We start from the raw sequence: 14,289 nt of genomic DNA, 5'->3' as shown, positions 1-14,289 counted from the left end.
CCTGGAATCGTAGCCTCTTGTAATAGTGGAAGTAATCACTTCAATGCTTATAAAGTGGGGGCAAGTTGTGAGCTTATGGTGCTCTGGATTTCTGTACACAGCCAAGATGCAAACTTTGGATGTTTTACTTTAGCATGTTTGATGTTTTTGATTCTTAATGCGGCAAATGTAGAACCACTTCCTCAAAGTGTTCTGTGTAAAGGTTCACGCATGCGATGTTGAGTTGTCAGTCTATTAAGTGCTATTTTTGAACTGGAAAATGCCAGACTAGTCTAAAGCTGTGGACGCATTTCCATAGCTTTCCATGACACAGGATGTGAGACCTTTGGCCTTTTGAGGCTGCACCTGCAGCAGCAGTAAAATATCCTGCTTGGACCCATTCCATAAAAAGGGAGTTCTCTGAGCTGTGGAAACAGCTGAATTACCTTAAGAAGGATTCTGTATCATTTTACTAGCATTTGGTGGCAAAAAAACATCTAGGATCCTCATATGCTGTCTGTGAGGTCAACTTGTCTAGACATTGATGAGATGTACTTGGCTTTAGAGTTGAGCCATGGCATGTTGTCTGAATATTTGCTGCCATTTTTCAGCTCTCATTTCATGTGTGATGTTGTAGTCCCCCTCCCACCCCCCATGTCATCACCTGCGAGGCTGCCTGATATTTGTTTCTTTGTTGAAGTTCTATATTTGCGTTTGAGTTGGGTCCTTGTCTGGTGGCTTCACGAAGCCTGCATCTAGTCTTTGTGATATTGGATCTATTTTGTTTCCATGAGCTATCAGTATCAAAAGTTACTCATAAAACCTAGTTAGCTATCAGAGTCTGTGGGCCTGAATGAATATATGGTGTGGCCCGGTTTGGTGGAAAGCTTGGGCGTCTGAAATCTCTCCAATCCTTCCTGTCACTGACAGTCTGTCGGCATGCGAAGCACTAGCTGCCATCTGCTGCTGTATAAATAGACAGTCAGAGCTGGAACAGCTGGCACATAGGCCCAGGTCTGCACCCTTCCATCTGATTTGTAGCTGGACTGGCAATATAATCTAAAGCCCTTTTAATTCATTAGGCTTTTTTATGCCCCTTCCAACAAGGGCATGTAAGGTTGGTTACCCTCAACTTTCTGCACATCTCTACACCGGTATGTAGCATAAATAGTCCATTCTCATCTTCTCGAAAGACAGAATCCATTTCATGATTTTTAGGACCCTAAAGGTGTGCATCTTCTGGTGGATTTCTTGGTGCTTAGTTTCACATTCACATTAGACATAGTTTGTACTTTTTACCATTTGCTAGTAGGAGTTGGTTCAAACAATAATAATCTACACAACTTCTAAAAATCAAGTATTTTAAACTTTATTATCAATCAGGTTGTTGAATGCTGAGTTAAAGAGCAATTCAGTTTTCATTATTTAAACAAAAAAATTGCAGTGCTGTCCAGTTTCTTAAAAAGAGCAATTTTCATGAAACTGACTTCATTTGCTTTCCAATTAAAATAATAGCTTTTGTTTTTAAAGCGGTGATCACTGTTTCTAAAAAGGTGAGCAAGGGTATGACAGTATGAAAAGGGCTATTGTGATAGAAAGGCTAGACATATAAAGCCTTGTCATAACAGGTTACCTAATGTATTTTGCAGTCTTTGTTGTCAGTTGCAGTACCCTACATTCAGTGTATTGTTCTGGTGTCTTCCTGTGTTTTTTCCACTCCTTTCTCTCCCAGCGGGACAGCATTTATGTGATCAACCCTTTCAGCAGAAACTGAAGTTTTCTTTTATATTTTGTTTTGCTTATTTTTGCTCTTTAAATTTATGTTAACGGTATACAAGCATATGCTGTCGTTAAATGAAACTTTGCTGTAGTTTCATGAAGGACCACCATCTCCTGGCTAGACAAGTTTTTTTGTACTTTTTTAGCAGGATTACTTTACACAGATGTTTTTAAATTTGCTGTTAGTATATTTTTTTAAGTACAGCCTACAAGTCATCTCCATGGCAATTATATCCATTTGGGTAATCAAGATACCAGGCTTGAAGTGGGTTTCTGTTTTGGAAATGTTTGCATGTTGTGTGTTGTGACTGAGACGAGCTCAGCTGTTTATCATATGTAGACGGCACTACTCAGATCCCACTTTTAGCCCTCAGCTTTGAGCTGCTTCCAGTGACAACTCTGTCACCTGTGCCGCTGCCGTGGCAACTGAGCCATCAAACATGAACTAGCATAGACATGGATACAACATGCCAAGCATTTCTGTGTCCACTTCACAGCACACCCCATCCAGTTATTATGCTTGCTATTTAATATTTAAAAACCATATTAGCATTTCAGCATTTCTGTGGCAGTTCTCAAACAGTTGGTTCATGTTAGTCTCTGCTTTGCTTCACCATTTTTGAACAAACTGTGGCGCAGGTGTTTATTTATAATGTTGCATGAAGATACGCAGAATTAGAGCTGTGAAGGCTTTGATTTTTCTCTTGGGGTAGTGGTCAATAGATGGGGTGTAAGGTTAGTTGAGTCAACAGCAAGCCTAGACTTACAGTATACATAGTACGGTATATACAGGTCCTTCTCAAAATATTTGCGTATTGTGATAAAGTTCATTATTTTCCATAATGTAATGATAAAAATTAAACTTTCATATATTTTCCATTCATTGCACACCAACAGAAATATTTCAGGTCTTTTATTGTTTTAATATTGATGATTTTGGCATACAGCTCATGAAAACCCAAAATTCCTATCTCAAAAAATTAGCATATCACGAATAGGTACCTTACAAGAGCTATTAGCCTAATCATCTGAATCAACAAATTAACTCTAAACACCTGCAAAAGATTCCTGGGGCTTTTAAAAACTCCCAACCTGGTTCATTACTCAAAACTTCAATTATGGGTCAGACTGTCGACCTGAATGCTGTCCAGAAGGCCATCATTGACACCCTCAAGCAAGAGGGTAAGACACAAAGAAATTTCTGAGCGAATAGGCTGTTCCCAGAGAGCTGTATCAAGGCACCTCAGTGGGAAATCTGTGGGAAGGAAAAAGTGTGACAGAAAACGCTGCACAACCAGAAGAGGTGACGGACCCTGAGAAAGAGGGGTCGATTCCTGACCTTGGGGGACCTGCGGAAGCAATGGACTGAGTCTGGAGTACAAACATCCACAGCCACCGTGCACAGGCTTGTGCAGGAAATGGGCTACAGGTGCCGCATTCCCCAGGTCAAGCCATTTTTGAACCAGAAACAGCGGCAGAAGTGCCTGACCTGGGCTACAGAGAAGCAGCACTGGACCGTTGCTCAGTGGTCCAAAGTACTTTTTTTCGGATGAAAGCAAATTTTGCATTTCATTTGGAAATCAAGGTGTCAGAGTCTGGAGGAAGACTGGGGAGAAGGAAATGCCAAAATGCCTGAAGTCCAGTGTCAAGTCCCCAGAGTCAGTGATGGTCAGGGGGGCCATGTCAGCTGCTGGTGTTGGTCCAGTGTGTTTTATCAAGGGCAGGGTCAATGCAGCTAGCTATCAGGAGATTTTGGAGCAATTCATGCTTCCATCTGCTGAAAAGCTTTATGGAGATGAAGATTTCATTTTTCAGCATGACCTGGCCCCTGCTCACAGTGCCAAAACCACTGGTAAATGGTTTATTGACCATGGTATTACTGTGCTCAATTGGCCTGCCAACTCTCCTGACTTGAACCCCATCGAGAATCTGTGGGATATTGTGAAGAGGAAGTTGAGAGATACCAGACCTAACCCTGTGGATGAGCTTAAGGCCGCTATCAAAGCATCCTGGGCCTCCATAACACCTTAGCAGTGCCACAGGCTGATTGCCTCTGTGCCACGCTGCATTGAAGCAGTCATTTCTGCAAAAGGATTCCGGACCAAGTATTGAGTCCATAACTGAACATAATTATTTGAAGGTTGACTTTTTTTGTATTAAAAACACTTTTTTTTATTGGTCGGATTAAATATGCTAATTTTTTGAGATAGGGATTTTTGGTTTTTCTTTTTTGCAGAAATCATCAATATTAAAACAGTAAAAGGCTTGAACTACTTCAGTTGTGTGTAATGAATCTAAAATATATGAGAGTCTAATGTGTATCAGTACATTACAGAAAATAGTGAACTTTATCACAATATGCTAATTTTTTGAGAAGGACCTGTACAGTACCGTATTGGCCCGAATATAAGACAGTGTTTTTTGCATTGAAATAAGACTGAAAAAGTGGGGGTAGTTTTATATTCGGGGTCTAGACATTATACCCATTCACAACGCTAGATGGCGCCAGATACCGTTAAAGCGAATGCTGAACTAACTCCCCAGGCCAAAGCGAACCCCTGTCACGAAGAAGAAAAATAAAAATAGCGGTAACACGAAGAAGAAAAATATAAAATAGCGATAAGAAAGAAAAGAGAAAAAATTAAGAGAAAAGACAACAGAAAATGGAGAAACATAGCGACCATCTGGAGAAAAGTGGGTCGAAGATCGGCCAGGTTAACCGGCAGCTGAGGAGAAGTTACGATGCAAAAAAATGTTCCATATCAAATGCTCTGGCCGGCAGTGAGGATGATGTGCTATGGCAGGAGCCAGCGGAGCCAGAGATTTGGAGTGAGGACAGTGACACTGAGCACGGCGAGGCAGTGGATTTTTGTGAGGAGTAATATTCTGACATGACAGATCTCGGCTACTCTCAAGTTTAAACCAGTTTGCATTATTTTATTGCACTACAGTTTTTCTCTCGAATATAAAGTATTGTTATAATCATTTGTTTCAGATGTACTGTAATTATTTTCTCTATAAAAATTAAATTTGGTTTTCAAAAAGTCTTTTTTCAAACTTGAGCCTTGAAAAAGAGGGGGTCGTCTTATAATCGGGATCGTCTTATATTCGGGCCAATACGGTAATTGTCATTCAACACCGTGCATATGGACACCCTTTAATCTACTTTCTTCTGAGTACCCGTAGTCTTTGTGTTTGATGTTTTTCCATACGCAGGAAGCGCATTGTAAATGTGTTGTTGGAAGTTTTATGTGTACAAATAAGACACATTTTCACTGATCATTATGTTGACTGTCAAAGAAGCAGTAAACAGATCTCTGATATCTTAAACTTGCCTGATGACCATCAAGTTTTCAACATGTCTATTCTGTGGAAAGTCATTTCTCAAATGTGAACTATAAAATCACACTTGGGAAAATTTTCACATAGCCATGTTAACAGTCTGCTTACTGTATGTGTGACTGTGGGCGTGTGTGCAGATGTTTGTGTGTGTGTGTGTGTGTGTGTGTGTGTGTGTGTGTGTGTGTGTGTGTGTGTGTGTGTGTGTGTGTGAATGGGGGTGGCGGGGAGGGGGCTATATGTGTCATCTTTTATTGTTGTATGTTTCATTAATTTTTCACGTTTTATCTTGTGAAGCACTTTGAGTTGCTTTTTTTATGTATGATAAGTTAATTAAAATTAAATTAAAATTCTTCAGTAACACTAAAAGCACACAAAGTTTCATTTCAGCTCAGTAATGTTTTTACATGCGTTACATATGGCTTTATTAATGACCTTATCTCCTTTTGGTGATGTCAGCCAGGCATCGATCAGATCATACTACAGCCCTCCTCAGAGGGTTACTGGGAACGAGTGGTTCAGCCATTAAAGAGCCCTCATCTGTCCATCTCAGGTGCACAGGGCTAACCTTTACCCTCCATCTGGTGCTCAGAGATCCCCTAACAACCTAATTACAGATGGGCGTCTTAGCTTTTCTGGTGGGATTACAGCCTTGTTTGAAAACTGGAGCATAAAATTCCTGTCGGCCACAACCAGCGGAGTGGTGAGACGCCAGTAGAGGTAGTAACTAATGCAGACAACTGTTTAATATACAGTATACGATATATGTGTTACCTGTGTGGCCGACAATCATAGACTTACAGCAGTTTGTTACAACTGAGTAAATGAAGCAAGAAAATGAACTAAAATATGTTTGAAGTGGGGAGACACTTCACATTCTTGGAGCTGCTTGACTCTTCAAACTGTGGTACTGTTTCATTTGGTGTAAACAAATAATTTATTGCAGAGAAGGATCTATGTTGCAGAGATATGGTGAGATCTGTTTCGACAGCAGGCGGAGCAGAACATCTGCAAAGTTACAGCATTATTTTTTTTCACTGTTTTGAAGAACAGGAACTGAAAATGTATTGCTGTTGCGTTTTGTACAAAAATACACTTGGATGTATCCTTAGTTGTCATTTGCTTGCCTGTCCACTCTACATAGCCCTCTGACTATGAGATAAGTGGGACTCCAACATAGTTGTCCATACAGTGCTGCATGTCATCAGTTTTTCTAATTGAAATATTGACAAGAGTCCACTTTATTACATTTTGATAGATAAGGTGAAGTTTTTGAGCTTGGTGATGTACGTTGGTGATAACTGAGAGTTATGCCTTGATCAAAAAGTTTGTTTAGTTTTGTGCTTCAATACAGTACTACTATTTTAAAGGGTCAGGGTCCCATTTGTAGTGGAGTCTGACTAGTGTTTCTTGCAATGCCTTCTCCATGTCTTAGCATCCTAAACGGAAGTCAGCTTGACAATTAATTTCAGTCGACCATAAACCTGCGTGTACATCTTTCTATATAATTTCTAAAGGGAATTCATGGGTAAAGCTTGAGGTGAGAGAAAAAAGATCTTAGTGTGCCGCGTTCCTCCCCATCTTTGCCAAGTTGGGGTTGTTATGGCAACTAGATCCTGTAGTAGGTCCTGTACCTGTTGCTATGGTTGAGAAAGACAGAGTGATGACATTTATCAAACAGCAGGTTAGAGCTGCCATTTTAAGTCCAGTGGTATGGGTCCAGTGATATGTGACTGCAGTGGGAATGTTACTATCTTGATTTTTTTTGAAAGTGTGGTGTGCAGGTGCAAGTGTTACAAATAAGTTGAGTGACTCAGACAAGTATGAGAATGATGCAAGAAGATATAAAGCACTACTGTCTGTTTTAGCTTGTATCAGATGGCAGAGATGAAATTCACCTCATCCTCCAGGCATCAAAACTCGAGATGCACCAGATGTATGACATCTGCCCTTGCTTCTCTGCTATTTGCTCTGCTGCCTGTGAGTCAGAAAGCCCAGTACACTGTCTGACAGGCTGGTGGGAAGCAGCAGACATCTTTGTTAACAAGTCAATAAGCAAATGTTCTTGGTACAGGTAGGCCTAACCTACGACCACAATTGATTCCGAGAGGTTGTTTGTAAGCTGAATTGTACGTATTTATTAAATTTCAATCTATAAACACCATTTCAGGTCATTTATATACCATTAGTACTCTAAATACAAAAGTACGATTCCCTTAGACCAGTGGTTCTTAACCTGGGTTTGATCGAACCCTAAGGTTTCAGTGAGTCGGTCTCACCGAACCCCTGTGTTCGGTGTTTTGTCTCAGCCGAACAGACACGAATCACTGTGTACGTTTGACACATTGTGTCAATTCGTGATTACACGCCCCCCTTAGCCATCACTGGCTGCAGGTAATCAAGCTACAGTGATTAGCCTACCTGTGCTACATGGGATTTTGCGCGCTCAGTAATCGATTTATGCCTGTCATGATGGTATGTCATCAGAGCTGCTTCGGCCGGAAACACAGAATACATTACCGCTAAATAGAAACTCCCAAGCTAGCAAAACAAAAACAAACGTCTTTGGAAAGTTTCTTTTCATAGGGTAAAAGAAAACTTTTTCTTAACCTACTAGAACACAGCTCTAAGCGCTGTCAGTCTTCTTGTCTGTCCCCCCCCCCCCATCATCATCCACCTGTTTTTTTATCCACCAGTGAATGACTGAATTGGCTGCCCTTTACAAAAGGCCCACGTTGATTGTTCCTGGAAAGTTGAATAGCGGTGCTGGTAACATAAATCTCTTTCATACTGTATCTTCATGACCTGGCTCCAGTTTCCATTTGGAGGCAGGTCAGAGGTGAAATTAGGCTTTATTTAGCCATCTGTCCTGCTGTATCCTCTTCCAGTGCCCAACATGGAAGCAGCTCGTCTGCCTGTGCACCTGAATAGTCTGAAAACTGTAGCTCCCAGAATTATGTCATTTTTATCTTTTGCTTAGTTGTATGGAATCAGGTTTGTGCCAATAGTCAATATTAGAAAATAGAACAATTGAGAGAAAAGTAATTTCAAAAATTAAACTTCATATAAACTCTGCAGCGGTTACCTGTGTTTACAGTTCTATGCCTCTTTCCTGCTCAACAGACATTTCCTATGTCAGTTTTGCTTTTTATACATCCAGTTTTCCTTTGTGCTGCTGACATTTTAGTGCTGTCCTGACAAGAGGTCCTCACAAATGTTGTGTTTGTGACTCCCTCCTCAATGGTTAATTTGTTTTTGAGTGATAGTTAAATCACCCGGATGCTGCAAACAGAACATCAGCATTCAGTATTCAGCGCCTGTCGGTTGACTTACTTCTTCCAATAAAATAATATATAGGTGTTGGACGTTTGTTGTGTGTACTGTAGTGTTTGCAGAAAGCAAGGCTAAGCTTTTCTGTGTAGACAAGATGGCTTGCTACTGTAAATAACATCTGGGTCATTGACTTATTGCTCACAAACCCTTTGCAGCCAACAATTAACCCAAACATGTGAGCTGCTTGTGTGAGAACTGCAAACAATGTGAGACACAAGCATAAAGCGTGATGGGGGAGCAACAGCACGTTGCACTGTTGAACTGTGAACACAATGATGCTGTTCAAAAAGCTGGGCTTGCGCTAGCCATTCGCCACTTTGTCATAGGCGAAGTAAATTCCAGATTGGCTACAGGGTTTTTAGACTGTGTAGCCACAGTGGCGTTCTTATTTTTACGGAAAAAAAGCTAAAACTTAAAACTTTTTCGCTCCTAGCGCCACTATTTCCGCATGCCGACGGAAATAGCCGAAGTGACCCAAATGCTCCCGATCATTAAATATGCACTCGGGTCATAACCTTCTCTCGTCCAATGAAAAACAATAAGATTCTTTTTTTACCAGCTAAACCCTTGAATTGGTGTACGACAAGGCGAGGACGATCAATCTAAAGAAATTAAGTATCCAGTGTCATACAGTAGAGTTTGTGTAAAAATACTAATTAATCCTGGGCTTGTGCTAGCCATTCGCCACGTCGTCATAGGCGAAGTAAATTCCATATGGCTACAAGATTTTCAGCTTGTGTAGCCATGCACCGTCGGCATGCACCGATGGAAATCCGCCAGCGGCTTGCGCCGACGGCATCGGGTCACTTCAGCTGTTTCCGTCGGCTATTTCCGCATGCCGACGGAAATAGCCGAAGTGACCTGAACGCTCCAGATCATTAAATATGCACTCCAGTCATGACCTCCCTTCATCCGAGGAAAAACAAAATTATTCTATTATTACAAGCTAAACCCTTGAATTGGTGTACGACAAGGCGAGGACGATTGATCAAAAGAAATTAAGAATCCAGTGTTATATGGTAGAGTTTGTGTTAAAATCCTAATTGAACAACAAAATGGCGAATGCTGAGAGGGGGTAGGAGTGGTGACAGACCGATCAGAAGGTAAATGAAAGGTATTATCAATACTTTTTTGTAGTCTTAGACTTTTAATCCCTATGACCAGCAGGAATAACCAGCGATGCATGTAAATGTGTATTCACCTCGTTTGGTATTTTTCATGCCTTTTTAAATTGAACTGAAAAATCATATTATCGAATTTAAAAAAACTAAACTAAACTATGGCATACCAATGGTGTTGGTGGTGGTCAAAGTTAAAATGTCTTCTAGTCCAAATAAAATAAAACAAGTAAACATTGAGTAATATTTTGTATGACTGTATCTTCAAATAGTGAATGCAAGTTTTCAATTGTTGAATCGCACATTTATACCTGCATAAAGTAGGATAGAAATAAAGATAGTTAAGCTTGAACTGTTGACTTTAGTGTATTTTTGTAGGTAAACTGAACAGAAGATTTTTCCCTCAGAATGCAGGAAAACAACCCCATTTTCTAAAAAATTTCCAGGGGGAGGTTCCCCGTACCCGCCCTGTGGGGGGGTATCCACCGCAACAAGCACTGGTCGTCAGCGCGCTGCGCCGCAGTCTTGGACACAGAATGTTGCTTTTTGTGGCTTACTCAATTCTTTTACACTGAGCCACAGTGGCTTGGTCTAACTACTACTAGTGCAAGCCCAGAAAAGGTTTTACCTTCTTAATTTAATTTCATACTGATTTTTTTTTTTAATGGGTTAAAAGAATCAAGCCAAATTCTATTTGTAACTCCTTGAATTACAGTACAGTGGCGGCTGCTTCAATCATCATATATTTAGTGTGAAGAAGTGAGTGCTCTAGTTTATCAGGACACACTGTTCTTTCCCGTCAGAGAGTGACCCTGTAGAGGGCAATATGCAATCCCTGTCTCTCCATGTCTCCTGCATAATTGATAGGTGAAGGCACTCTACCCGGGTAGTCTTGATGCAAAAGCCTCTTAGGCACTCTCATGTCAGGGCTTTAATTTGCCCATAAGCAAGTGCAAAATTTGTGTGAAACACTACTAATTACCGCCTTGGGCACACAGTAGAGATTTATTTGGAAAGAGTGAAAATGCTTTATTTAATGATAATTTTGTGCTCACTAAAAGCCTCCGGTTTCCCCGTCATCCCACCTTTGGTTTTTGTCATTGCTCTTTGGTTTGTTGCTAGCCCCGACAGCTCATTGTTACCTTCCTTATCTCAAAGGTTTTTTTCAGTATGTGGCCATCCTCTCTCCTCTTCACCTCCCCCCTCCATTCTGCTGAAGGTTTGCATTCGTCAATCCAGTCCAAGTGAACTGTTTACATTCTCTCTGACACAATGAAGCTTCACTCAATAAAACTGCAGTTTGCCTCTGTGAATGAGTTAAGGAATGACTGAAATACAGCTATCTACACATATCCTACGGTCATTTGTGAGTAGGTTACTGTCTTTGTTATTTGTCCAATGTGCAGTGTGGAAATAATGAGTACTAGTTCAGTGGATGCCAGGAAACATGGCTGAGAGGGATGACATACTAGGCATGGCTGCAGATTTTTGTTCATTAGTAAATGCCTATGCAGCCATAGCGACGGGTGAGGTAGTATGGAAACACTGGGGCCTTAAAGCTCACTACAGATACGACAGCTGAAGGAGAGACATGCTATGATTACAATTGTCAGTGTTCGTGTATTGGTTGGTCCGTTGGTTCACCAAATATCTTCGCAACCGTTGCAGGTAGAAAGATGAAACAAAAAGCACATCACTCGAGTGGCAAAGGGGATGAAAATTAGATGATGACCTTGACCTTGAGAAACTAGGTTAAGGTCAAATTTCAACTCTTGTACACTCAGGAACCGGATAAGATAGAAAGACAAGGGAGAAGCCCAGTGTGAGTATGACCATAGATCAAAGCTAGTGCTATGAAAGTAGGTCACAGCACTAGCTTTGATCTTTGAACTATGCAAGTAGGTCAGGGAAAAATTTTGAATTCAGGGTTGTTGTGGGATGTTGCAGTCTGTGACTGCCTTGTTTATAATGTGCTTTGCATCTTTTTTTGCAATAATGTATGCTATACATTGATATGGACACATCAGTAGTCGAAAAGCCAGTTACATACTTTGTTCTTTTCCTACAGCTATTTCCAATCCCAAAGCCCCCAAAGAACCTGCGAAAACCTTCAGTTTTGATTACTCCTACTGGTCGCACACTTCAGTGAGTTTGATCATTGAATATATTGCACATTGTCAATGAGAACCTTGATACATCTATTGATTGATTTTTCTGGCATTTATAAACGTTATTTTTCCACAGCCTGACGATGCCAGCTTTGCATCGCAGAACCTCGTGTACAATGACATTGGCAAGGAAATGCTGGCACATGCTTTTGAGGGCTACAACGTGTGCATCTTTGCTTATGGCCAGACTGGAGCTGGCAAATCCTACACCATGATGGGCAAGCAGGAGGAGGGACAAGAAGGAATCATTCCCATGGTTAGTTCTGAAAGACATGCATGTGATTTTACTGAATTGTATTGTTGATAGTAAGACAGATTCTGACTAGAGTCCAATACAGTCCTGTCCTCTCAGGTCATTGATTGTTTATAAGCTGAACTGTTGTGTTTTATTTCTGTCGTACAAGAGCAATTCATCTGTCAATGAATGAATGCCAGATGAATCAGACTCTGAAATATTAATTGTTGCATTAAGTTTCCAGTAATGACAAAATCTTATTCTTTGCGGATTTAAACCAGCCCGTTAAATTTTTAATTTTAATTCATTTTACATAGTCATCTTTAGACTACCAAGACTTTGCTAGGAATTTATTCATATTTATTTAATATTGTATATCTTTGATACTGATTATCAATTGTTATGTAAAGTGGAGGAATAAGAATTGGTATTGTGAAAGAGAAATGTTGTAGATACTTCAGGCTACATCTACTGATTCTCCAAAATTATTGTCCTTACCTGGAGCCGTCATCAATCTTCACAGCTAAGATTATGTACAAATGGAAACCTGATATTTGATAGAATTTAATAATAACATAGAGTCACAGTCCGTCAGCTGATCCTATTGACAGCTTCTGGTCGGAAGGTTTGCCGCTAAATGTTTTGCTGTATGCTGGTTTACTTCTCAACATGTTGTTAGATTGCACTTAACAAAACCTTTTACTGCCTTTTCAGCTCTGTGAAGATCTTTTTGAGAAAATCAATGAGGATAGCAACAAAGAGGAGTTGTCCTATTCAGTGGAGGTAAGTCTCAGACTGCTTGAGCATCTGTAGTTATTATTTTCAGCCCCTGACTTTTGCTGTGTTGTCCGTCTTCAATAAAACATTCTGGCATTTTAGCATCAAGGGTATCAATCATGAGTTGCTGTCTCATGATGGAATATTTTTTTCTGATTATGATGTTAAAACATGGACTTTTGTTCAAATTAAAACAATTAAATGTAACTGATATCGATCAACAATAAGAAATAAAAATAATGTCAGGTTTAAAAATCTACTATTAAACATCCTCATCTGTCCAGTTTGCTATGTCACTTCCGAACTTCTGAATTAAATATTTGCCTTTTCATTTATATCCAGGTCAGTTACATGGAGATATACTGTGAGCGGGTGAGAGATTTGCTCAACCCTAAGAACAAGGGGAACCTACGAGTGAGAGAACACCCGCTGATGGGCCCTTACGTGGAGGACCTGTCCAAGTTAGCCGTCACCTCCTACACGGACATTGCTGACCTGATGGACGCAGGCAACAAGGCCAGGTGAGCTGGACCCAGGAGTCACCAGAAGATCAAGGAAAGGGCAGCAAAGTTCATAGTGACAGCAGCAGCTGTGAGGACCAAGGCTCTCAGAAGAGTCCTAGATTTGAGAATGTAAAGGCATGGGAGCAGTAATTTTGAGTTAAGAAATGTTGTTTTGACAAAGATTTTTTTTGCATGATTGTTAATTTTAACCCAGGGTGGTTATAGCATTCCTACTTGACCTGGAACATTTAAATTGCAGGTAGTGACTGTGTCCTGTTTAGATGAGTGCTTGTGATGCATGTGTATTTTGGTTCTACTCTATGTGTAGATCACAGGAGCTCCTGTGGGGAGGAGTGAACCCTGCCTTAATCTTCCTGTGCTGACTCAGAGGGCTTATTTCTAGAACATGGCATGAACAGCCCATATCTCCCGTGTGACCTTCCCTCTGAGTGCGCCTTGTGTATTTGTATTTTCAGCGCTCACATTATTATCCACCTCCTTCACACAAAGTAATCCGTTCAGCTGAATTCATTTTAATAGGTATAAACCCAGTGATGATAGTTTCATTAATGGCCCCTTTTAGCTTTTACTAAATTATTTATTTGTAATTTAACATTAATACGGACAAATGTAAATGGAAGAATGATTTAATTGCTCAGAGGAATGTGTTATACCAGTTATACTAATTATTCTATTATGTGCTAACCAACAGAACTGTGGCTGCCACCAACATGAATGAGACCAGCAGCAGGTCGCATGCAGTATTCACCATTGTCTTCACGCAGAAGAAACATGACAATGAAACAGCCCTCTCCACAGAAAAGGTTAGAGGAATCAGAGAAGATAAAATCCTTCAGATGCAGAGTTCAGATCTCTCACCCCTCACAGTTCAGTTCTGGTGGTGGTTTGTGTTGTCTCAGCTTCCCAGAAGCTCTCTTGGATGAGAGGTGAAACGTCTGCAAGGAACTTTCTAAATGTCCAATGGATTGATTTAAACAACTTTAGATAACCTTAACCTGGATGACTGAGAACCTACACACACAAAGGCTGCAGTGTTA

At 40.5% G+C, this 14,289-nt stretch overlaps 1 protein-coding gene across 8 annotated transcripts in view; it reads left to right on the top strand.

Moving 5' to 3' along the window:
- kif1b (kinesin family member 1B) overlaps nucleotides 1-14,289 on the top strand; it is a 54,509-nt gene that overhangs the window by 8,029 nt on the left and 32,191 nt on the right. For all 8 annotated transcript variants that reach the window (XM_068334704.1, XM_068334695.1, XM_068334658.1 and 5 more), the window contains exons 3-7: nucleotides 11,617-11,693; nucleotides 11,793-11,972; nucleotides 12,666-12,734; nucleotides 13,071-13,249; nucleotides 13,944-14,055. In XM_068334704.1, the coding sequence (XP_068190805.1) occupies nucleotides 11,617-11,693; nucleotides 11,793-11,972; nucleotides 12,666-12,734; nucleotides 13,071-13,249; nucleotides 13,944-14,055 (617 nt within the window). The remainder of the gene's footprint in view (nucleotides 1-11,616; nucleotides 11,694-11,792; nucleotides 11,973-12,665; nucleotides 12,735-13,070; nucleotides 13,250-13,943; nucleotides 14,056-14,289) is intronic.

This window comes from Antennarius striatus, chromosome 2 (genome assembly GCF_040054535.1).
Source record: "Antennarius striatus isolate MH-2024 chromosome 2, ASM4005453v1, whole genome shotgun sequence".
Taxonomy (NCBI): Eukaryota; Metazoa; Chordata; class Actinopteri; order Lophiiformes; family Antennariidae; genus Antennarius; species Antennarius striatus.
This window is presented reverse-complemented; position numbering and strand designations above follow the sequence as displayed.